This window comes from Crocodylus porosus, unplaced genomic scaffold (genome assembly GCF_001723895.1).
Source record: "Crocodylus porosus isolate Cpor-Errol unplaced genomic scaffold, CroPor_comp1, whole genome shotgun sequence".
Classification (NCBI taxonomy): Eukaryota; Metazoa; Chordata; order Crocodylia; family Crocodylidae; genus Crocodylus; species Crocodylus porosus.
This window is the reverse complement of record NW_017728940.1, coordinates 5572413-5582948: the sequence shown is the minus strand read 5'-3', so window position 1 is coordinate 5582948 and position 10536 is coordinate 5572413. Positions and strand designations below refer to the sequence as shown.

General features: G+C 42.2%; 1 protein-coding gene across 1 annotated transcript in view; it reads right to left on the bottom strand.

The window, feature by feature from the left end:
- Positions 1-1127: 1127 nt before the first annotated feature.
- Positions 1128-10536, bottom strand: part of HIVEP3 (human immunodeficiency virus type I enhancer binding protein 3) — a 192899-nt gene continuing 183490 nt past the window's right edge. Inside the window, exons 9-10 of the mRNA XM_019548035.1 lie at positions 9371-10434; positions 1128-3626 (exon numbers count right to left, since the gene is read on the bottom strand). Coding sequence (XP_019403580.1) covers positions 2730-3626; positions 9371-10434 — 1961 coding nt within the window. The 3' untranslated portion in view covers positions 1128-2729. The remainder of the gene's footprint in view (positions 3627-9370; positions 10435-10536) is intronic.

Sequence of the window (10536 nt, the reverse complement as noted above, 5' to 3'; positions counted from 1 at the left end):
AGGACACAGCAGGGCAGGGTATGGGCACAACCATAATGCCACCGCTTTTGGCTGTTCATGTACACACACACACACACACACACACACACACACACACACTGTCCATACTCTGCAGCACTGGCTGGTGGCTTATACGTATGTTACAACAAAAAGGCAGAATGTTCAACTCGCTCTGAGCTTATGAAAACCTAAAGGAATAAAATCACAATAAGCAACGAGCCAACGAGATCTGCATTGTTTCCATCCTGATGTGCAGACATGTTAAGGGTTAAATTATGGTTAAAAAATAAAATAGTGTAAATTTGATCTAGCCCAAAAGGTAATGTCAAATGCACTTAATGCATCCACAATGCTGAGTGTGTAACTGCTGCATTTTTTCCTTATGTACACTTTCAATATAAAAAAAACCCAATTCAACACAAAAAGATACTTTGCTGAAATAATGTTAAGACTGTGACAAAGGGGAAAGAGGAAAAAGACCCGGCAACAGCCAGGGAATCCAAAGGTGTCACTCAACGTGGAGGGACAGGATGGCTTCTTAAGACCCCGGCCATCCCTATTCTTCACAGCACATGAAAAAATGTCTAACTCTCCTTATAAGATTTAAGGATTTTGTCAAATTGAGATGCTTTTCTGAACTGGGTCCATAGGTCCTAGGCTTGCCATGACTCTGAAAGCAGGGCATGATAGCAAGATCAGGGTCATAGCTGTGAAAAAACTGGAGAGTGAAAAAGAAAATTAAATAATAGTGCTAATCAGGAATGGAAGATTCAAGTAAATTTTGGATTGTGGGCATTATTTTGGTCAGTGTCACAACCTTAATGTTATTTCTCTGATGCTTTCTCTTGTACTTAATTCCCTTTAACAGGGAAGAAAAAAATTGCAGAAGAGTATTAAAAAATCCATATTATTTGCCCGTGAGACGGGAACAGTTCATAGCTCATCAAGTCTGGCAAGGAAATATGTTCTCATTCAAGATAATATATATTTTTTGTAATTTTATTTTTTTTAAAAAGTTTATTATGTACCCGATTAACTGGAACAGCTCTGAAAGAAGAAAGAACTGATCCATACATACATACATACATACACACACATATATATATATGTGTATATATATAGGGGTTTTTTTGTTTTGTTTAAAAAATGTTTGTACAGATTTCATAGACCAGAAAACACTCTGAAATAGTAAAGAGCCTGCTGTCTATTAGGGCAAACATGGACCAAACAGTTCTGTTTAAAAAGTGTTTTAACACGACAGGGTGGAATGGCTCCATCACATCTCTCCGCATTTGGTATCATCTCTATTGGCAGTAGCAGCCATCACCCTGCTAGCGATGGTCATATTTAAAAATCTGCTGTGGAAAACATTATTGTGCATGCAAAACAAGCTGATTTTCAAGACATTAACCACTCAGCCACGTTTTTTTATATGCAATACCAAAAAGGCCCCCTCTACACAATATAGGCTATGAGTTTGAAACCGTTTCATTTAAATAAATAAATAAAGTTAAACAAAACACAGAGCCACTTGTGAGTTACAAAGCCATAGGTGTGCAAATAAAACAAGCAGGAGCTAATATCTGCATCCTTTTAACTTACAAAAATGGGAGGGAGGGCAGACTGGAGTCATTTAGGCAGGGAAGATACGGCTCAGAAGAAAAAATAAACTCTGGAAGGAAATGGTTTGCAAGGCTGATATTTTACTTTCACTTTTACAACAGGAGAGGATGTTCATAGAGGGATTTTAAACCCCAGAAAATAGGGGTTTGTGGTGACACAGGCAAGATTTTCGCTATAGTGGTGCAAAAGGCAGCACTATTATACTGTGCGCTTTAAGAGCAGCCCATTATGGAATGTCAATATTAAAGCAAGCACAAGAATGGCTCTTTTAAAACAATTAAACGCCATTCCTAGCACTGGTTCTACATTCGATACATTCCTATTTTCTTGCAGTTAAAACTTTGAAGAAAAACTTTTTTTTTTTGTCCCTTTTTTAAAAAGTGCTTTTCTGGACTCTGTGGAAGGGAGGTGTGTTTGAGAGATTTTTTTGTTTGTTTGTTTTTTTGGAGTGACATTTGCTTTCACCGCTAACAGGCCTCCCATCATAAAATAAGTGCTAGTTCTATTTACAATTGAGGGTAAACACATTTTCAAATGTAAAGCAGTTGCAACTGTTTAAAGCACAACGATAGGCAACCAGATGCAAGAAAAAAAAACAAGCACTTTGCCAAAAATTAAATAAAGCATGTAATAAATATGAATCATCAACTACTGTACACAGGAGCAAGGGTTTGGTTTTTTTTTTTTAATCATTTAATCAATATAAAAAAGATTTTTTATTTTTGTTTTCAGTGCATCTTCTGCCCCCTTAAAATGCTTAACACTTTCCTTTCTGCATCTCTCAGGCCCATATTAACACACACACACCTAAATGGCAAAAAAGACAAGGTCTAACAAACCCCTTTCGAAAAAACTCTAAAAAAATATTCACAGCCTCAAACATTTTTGTACATTTCAAGCAACAAAAGGTATAGAAAAAGGCACAAGTAACTGCATACATGTGGAGATAATACCAGACTGGGACAAACAAAACCAGGAATTTTCCATGGGTTTGGTCATACACTAGAGTGCTTCTTATAAGCAATGATTATACTAAAGGAAATAGTGTTGAAAATGTCTGTTGATTTTACATAGGAAGCCTACAGGTGGAACAGATGGATGGAGGCTTAAGTACTTCCTGTATTCTCATCCACCTGTCTTTGACCTAAATCTGCGCGCTCTAAGTGTGGACTGTTTTTCCTACGGGTTCCCCCTTGATGACTTGGCTCTCCCGAGAGGTTCCTTCTCCTGACAGAGAACTGGTGGGAGTGTGAATGGCTCAACGAGGGCTCTGACAAACAGCCAGTGCTGCTACTTCTGTCCAACGTCTGTGTGGGGAAATCTGAGATGAAAGTGCAGGATGATTCAAAGTAAGTGCTTGAGCTGCCACATTGCTTCTTGCCCGTTTTTTTCAAGGGTTCTTCCCTACTTGCTGAAGGCTTTGGAGAGTGCTCATAATTTGTGCTGAGACTGTCTGTGGGAGCTGAGCAGCCTTCCTGCTCTGGGTGGCTGGGCTCAGCATACATTTTTACCCTGTATTCCTCCTGTTCTGTCTTTTGCTGAAGCTCACTAGTCCTCAATTTCTCTTCTGAGTAGCCACTGCTTTTAACCTCTGGGGACAGTGTGTATTTTGAAATCTTTGCAGCTGGGGATACCGATGTCGGTGAGGATTCTTGTGGGATCTGTGGTTCCTTTCCCCTTTCTTGAACCTGGCTGAATTCTGTGAAGCTGCTGCTTCCATTGCCACCAGGTGCAAAATATCCTGCTTGCAGTGACACAACTGAATTGGGCACCAAACTGGAATGGGTACTTGGCCTTGCCTGGACCATCTGGATGCCCCCAATTGGAATCATAGGATATGGGGTCCTTGTTAGCTGCTGTGAATGCAACGGGAGATGGCTGAAGACATTCTCTTCCACTCGGCTCGGAGTGTGGACATGTATATCATGGGGCGCTTGCAAAGGTCCGGAGCAGACAGGCTGGGTGATGCCAGGTGAACATGTTGGGCTTCTTGGTTCTATCTTCTGCATTTGATAGGAAAAACAAGAGTTGGTCAGTGTGGTACAGCCAGCATCATCAATCCACAGCATGAGTAACAAGTCACTGATTCTAGTAACACCTTAGGCACCTGGTACGTTACATTTATTGTGGAATTAACGGGTTAATAGCACGGTAACTTTAGACAGGCTACACATGCAAACTAGTTATTGCACCAAAAAAAGAACATTCAGCTACAAAAATGACCAACTAGCTACAAAGATGTTGTTTGAAATATGTAAAACATTTTGTAGTTTGCAATTGAGAAAGTGGCATGTCAGGTAATTGGTCTTTGCTTGGGTCCTTTGGTATCTCAAGGTGCATTGTTCCTTTGGCTGCCTCACCAGCCACTTATTTGCTGATGCTGACAATCAGCTGATTGTCAGCACTGTCATGTGGTCTCAACTTCAGGACTGAGATAGCCCCAGTCCTGATGTGAAAATGGGCTGTCAAGGGAATGGGTTGCAAGATTCACCAGGCTCCCAGGATCTGCTAGGAAGCTGGCAGCCTTTCTTGGCTGTAACATTGTGGGTCACTGAAGAGCTCGGCTGAGCATGTTTTTTATATATTCTATGGCAAAGAAACGCTAGGATGGAGGAGAAGTCCCTTGATCCTGCGGTCCTGGAGCCCTGGAACATCTAAAAACTACACATGTAGCTGGGTGGTCCTGGGGCTGCCCCAGGGCCAGTCGACAATCAACTGATTGTCAGAACCAGTCCCAGACAACCCAGGGTCTCAATCCTGACCTATGACTGTCTGGGTTGGGTCCAACAATCAGCTGATTGTCAGATCTGGCTCCAGAAAGCCTGGTGTCTTGAACCTGCTGGGGCAGTCTTGGGTCTATGACAATCTGTGGGATCAGGCTGGGGGTAGCTCCGTGGTTGTATGATTTGGATCAGAGCAATTTTATGCTTCATTGCAAATATCACGCCTCCTGCCATGTCTATCTGGGATGAGGCATAAAATTCTTCTGATCCCAACTGCGCCACTGTTTTAACATCTTCCAGGGAACTTATTGTTCTGTAAAGAAATAAGCAAACCTCAGAAAACTGGGAGGTTTTGTTCACGGTAAAGGGCTCTGCCAAAAACCTTCACCAGGGTTTTGATTCAGACATAGCTCTATATCAGTCTTCTCTGAAGCTCCCCATGTCATTTCTAGTACTGCCAGGTTGATTCAGATTAAAAACACATTAGGAAGAACTATGCTTTCTATATTTCTGTATTTGAGCTTTTATATGGCAGTGAACGAGTGACTTCAAAAGAAGTAACAGATCTTAATAATTGCTACCTGCAATTAATTTTTGGATTGTGTTTGAGTTCCAAGTTATGGATGGTCTTACCTTGTGTTTTAATACATATGATGCGGATATTTTATATGAATTAATTTGCATATCCTTCACATTCAGTAATGAAAAAAATCTGTTATGTTTTTTTTTTCACCTATCCATCTTTCTTTCATATGCCTTTCTAATTTATCATGCAAATGGAACAGATAAATTAGGAAGGAATAGCTGAACACTGAGGAGGGCTCCCAAGATGAGAAAGTAAAAAACCAACAAGTGATTCAAATAAAACATGGCTGGACATAACATTTGAGAAACCATTGTATGGAATAGATTCTCACTTTTGTATGACCCATGGAGACCAGGAGGTTCACTCTGTGCGAAGAGATGGGAGGGGAAGAGGGTAAAAAGGGAAAATGGGTAGCAAAAGCAGTTGATGTAAATGGACAAATAAATGTGCTGTAACAGTGACGGCAGGTAAAAGCCCAAATTCTTGGGCTACAAATTCTTGGTAATTTATTGCCAAGCTGCAATGTGGATTTTAAGAGAGCATGAGTAGCAAAAGAGGTGTTCTGTGCAACAGCCAATAGGAGGAAAAATGATCCAGGTCGCTGCAACTGAGAGGGCAAAAGCCATGTGTGAAAATCAGACCCTGGGCTCTGCAAGATGTCTTGTGCACTACTTCAGTTAAAACTCAGGCCCCCCCTTTAAAGGCTTACAGCGTGGAAATTACTCGGGGATGGGGGTGCGAGTAGGAAATCTCAGGCTACCAAGAACGGCTGATCTAATCCAGCCCTGGTTGACCTAGGATGGATATTACATAATTGCCCGAGTGTAAGGGTGCCTTCCTTAAGTTCTGGAGCTCTCACAGGTGCGACTCTGGTCTCAACTGTGGAATAAATTAAAGGAGCAGTTAACTAAGGAGATAGCCAATGTTTGCTGTTCTTTATCCTTAAAATGAGACATACCAACCAAAAGGAATATGTCTGTGTGCGCACACAAATGCATGTGTGTACAATAAACCTGACCTGAAGGTTTGAGAATCCTAATTTAATTGCTTTGGGATCTTGGCACAGTAGGGGCTGCCATGGGATATTAGTGGAAGGGCACAACTTTGTTCCATTTCCTTGTGTGTGCAGTCTCTGAAGTCATAACATAGGCCATTACTTTGGATTTCAGAGACGACTGAATGCTGTAGGTGCCCTGTGAAGCATCACTTCTAGCCTATGTCTGTATAGCAAAGGGCAACCTGGTCTAAACAAGTACCCTTGGGACCTGGTTTTGTGTTTCTGTGTGTGTTTGAAATGCCTAATATAATGAATGTTGATTATGACTACAGCCTCTATATCAGAATGTAATAAAACTATTAACTAATGAAAACACTGGAAGAAATGATACAATGGGATTCTCTACTGCATTGCAGTGACTCCAGATTAAAGTAAGTCAATGGACCATGTTTCTGACCACCACCTCCGGCAGCTCCACCTCAAGTCTGAAAATCCAGCTCCGTTCTTTCTGCTTTTTACTTCCTTACCAGAAAAAAAAAAGATTCTGCTGCATGAACACAGCTGACAGTCTCTGTAATGACCTGTGAGAGGGAACAGGCTGTAGTTCAAATTCACATAGCTGCTTTGGTCTGTCAGGGAAAGCAAGACCAAAAATATGTCTGTGTCTGTAGTGACCAGAGATAATGTGCAGGTGCATAAGAAGTAGATATATAGAGGAAAACAGGGTCACTTCTCAGATTATAAGCATATTTCTAGACCCTAGATTATTATTTTGTTTGCTAAAATCATTGTTACTCACATAGGGCCCAATTCCGTTTTACCAGTTAGACGTTTAAGTGGACTTAGGCACCTACAATGATCCTCTTCCATCCCGTTGGCTTGGGGCCAAGAAAAACAGCTTATACATATGGTGGATGAGTCTTCCTCACAATCTCTGCTTTTTGTGAGATACAGCCAGATCACATTTACCCTTCACATGCCTACATGTGCTGCATTTTGACCTTTATGAACAGTTTGAAGCTACCTTGTAGGCTGGGGGCGGAGAAGAGGGAATATGGAGCCAGAAGGAAGACATAAGGCAGAAAGTGTATGGCTCAGTGAGTTGGGTACTATCTTGGAAAGAAGGTTGCCCTGGGCTCCTGTGCCCAATGAAACAGACACTTTCCCAGTGCTGTTTATCCATTTTCATCAATGAGAACTCAATTCAAGGTATAATGGGCCAACTTCAGGAAGCGAGTTGTAGCCAATGTCTAGCCCATAGACTGGTATTCATAGCACTTTGCTAGTATGCATACCTGGACAGCTGCACAGCCTGAGCACAGCCCTGCTGAGCATGTGCTTACTAAGCTAGTGTAGGTAATGATACATACCTGCCATTGAGATGTGTGAGGGATAAACAGAATCTGTCCTTTAGCCTTAAAGTCAAAGATGACGGTGCGTGCATCTACACAAGCCACTGAACAGTTGTTACTACTACACAGTTATTACTAGGCATAAGCAAGCACTAAAGGACTGTGAAGCAACCAGTGTGACTATGCAGTACCATCACCACATAGTTTTTGCCTGATGCTACTGTGCAGTAGCAACGAGTTAGTGCACAGTAGCCTGGTATTACTGCGTTGTATCATCGCCATGTAGTTAGTGACTGGCAATGCTACTGTGCAGTAACAATGAGCTACGGCACAGTATCTTGTTGCTATTGCACCATAGTGTCTCGTGTAGACATGCCTGGTGTGTAACAAAAGCAGGTCTGTTCACATGTCTTTTTCAGGGACTTGAGCAGGTTGAAAAACAACTATAATAAAGATGGAATAAGATCACGCTTAGGTACCTAAGTCCACTTAGGTATTTGAGCTGTCGAATAGATGTTGGTATGTTGAAAGTTGTCCTCTATTAGTTGCCCAGAAAGGCACGTGGAAAGTTGTTATTAGCTCTAGCTATGGAAGGTTCTTTCAATGAGTCCAAATTTGGGGATCTGAAGGGCTAGGATGCTAATATTTGCTTTGTGGGTGCATGTGTGACTTACATAATAATTAGTTTTGTTTTCTGTAGCACCAAGATTTGTCCTAAGATACTGTTCTGTAGCAGACTGAAATAGCTTTAAAGGAAGTGGAAGCTTGGGACTTAAACCTATTGACAGGGTTTGAGGATATAAAAGAAAATGGAATAAAAGCCCAAATATGTAAGAAAATGCCAGAATGAAATAAGGTTATTGTTTTCATACACATGGGTGGGGGGAGAGGAGAACATGTTGAGGGAGGTGTGTCTTGTATATTTGAGATCAGTTATTACAACAGCAGTTCTATAAGGCCTCTTTTCTTCCAGCACTGTCTTTATAGACTTGAGCTTTCTTTTACACCAGTTTCACAATAGTCAGTAGCATAACGTCTGATTTACACCAATGCAATTTATGGGGTAGTGAGATATATAGTTGTTTTTATAGGAGGGTAGGCTGGTAGGAGCGGAGGTAGGAGATTCATTGAGAAACCAAAAGATCTGATTGTTTTATGTCTATGGAAGAAATACCCTAGCTTCCTTTACTCATGGGGTTTGATATGCTCAGGAAAGGCAAGACTAATTGTTGTGGGGACCCAATGGGGAAGGTACTAAGCTGTGCTGCAGGAGCAAGTAAGATGAAATCAGAGACATCTGAATAAATATTCCTCAACAGTTAACCAAGTGGACCTAGCTGGAAATCTGGTACTTAACAGTGGGACATAAATGGCATCTATACACATGCAGGGAGGCTGCAGCACATCGAAGCAGGCTCGATTAATCAAGTTCGCTGGAGCTGGAAATTTATGTGCGTCAGCAGTCTTCAGCATCATGTGTACCAGCATCCCCATGCTGAAAAATGCTGGCAGCACGCTTTAAACTAAAGCTCGTTTGACAAGCTTTAGTTCAAGCACCCCCTCCACCATTTTTCAGCATGGGAGTTACACATAATGCTCCAGGTGCTTTAATTAGTGCGGCTCTCAGATTATTTAAAGCACTCCCCTCCCCCCTGGCTCCCAGAGCATGTCTATAAATGCCCAAAGTCTTTTCACTGGTCCAAATCCATTTAGATCAGTAGCAAATAAGCATGGTTAATCTCATGGCAGTTCCCGAGAGATGAGTTAGTGATCTCAAATTCCCAAAGGACACGCGTTACTACCACTGCCATCACCATTAAGTGGCTTCCGTTTTTGTCTGTCTCAGAAGAAAGGCCAAGGACCGATTAGGTCAAAAACCGAAAAATCCTCCCACCCCCTCTGATATCATATGAAGTAGTAAACTTTTGGAGCCTGTCTTTTTCCCATCCTATATGTTAGGAAACGACAACAGTTTTCAGAGCAGTCCATGTAGCACCTCCCAGTGCATAGCATTCATTAAAAGCAATCAGAGAAAGTATTTACTAAAATGACCATGGAATATGAACGCAGAAGAATAAGTGGTGCTTACCAATTTGGACTCATAGAGCTCTATGTTTTTGCCAAAGAACCTGTGAGGTAGAGGCATCAAAGATAACGTTCCATGCTGGACTTTTAATGAGCTTTGAACCTTGTCATCTGCTGCAGATTTGCTACTACCAGGCAAGTCTTCTTTCCCTGGGGATGGATACCTAGACGGGGAATCTGAACAGCCTGGAGACAACATTTTCTTCAGTGATAAATATCTGACTGATGACACATCTCTACTTGGAGACAAATGCCTCACAGGAGAGACTTCTCTCTCTGGCGGGAGGTATGTCCTTGGGGATAACTCTCTTCTTGGGGAAAGATGCCTGCTTGGAGACAGCTCAAGTCTTGGTGACACACATCTCAGTGGAGATGCCTCTCTCCTTGGGGACATGCGCTGACAAGGTGACATTGCTTTCCCTGGAGACAAGCACCTTAGTGAAGACATTTCTCCAGTGGGTGAAAAACGTTTAGGTGAAGTTTCATTTTTGGTTAACAAGTGCTTTCTGGCTAGCATTGGCCTGCTGCTGCCGCCACCACCACCAGATTCCTGGCCTGGAGACCACCTCTTTCTTGGGGAGGTGTCTTTTGAGGTTGACAGGTCCATAGCTAAGGACATCTGCTGTCTTGTGACAGATTCCCTTTCAGCAGAAGCCAGCTGTTCACTGGAGGTCAAAGCTGGCTTATGGAGACTCAAGAAACTGTGGCAGACAACAATTCCACTGCTGTCTGCTGACCATTTTGTTTCCAGCCCTGAGGAAGAGGGTTGGTGGCCCCCACCTACTTGCTGGCTGCTGGAGACAGTATCTTGTGTTAAAGACAATGCTGTCCCAGTATTTTCCTCGTGGGAAAATGGAGAGCCCCCTGAAGAGTGCATTGGAAGGGTGGTATGTTTTACTTCCGACAACTTTAGAGGTGGCTCATCTTGGCTCTCCTCTCCCTCCTCATCTTCATCATCTTCATTGTCATCATCATCATCAGATTCCTCCAAATCTGAAAACTGGTGCTCCTCAATTGGCTCAGATCCTTCCCTCCCTTCAGAATCATGGAATAGGTCTTCACTGGTTCCTGGGGGGGAAAAACAGGAAAAGAACATATAAGTATGGAAAACACACACACACACACACACACACACACACACACACACACACACACACACACACACACACA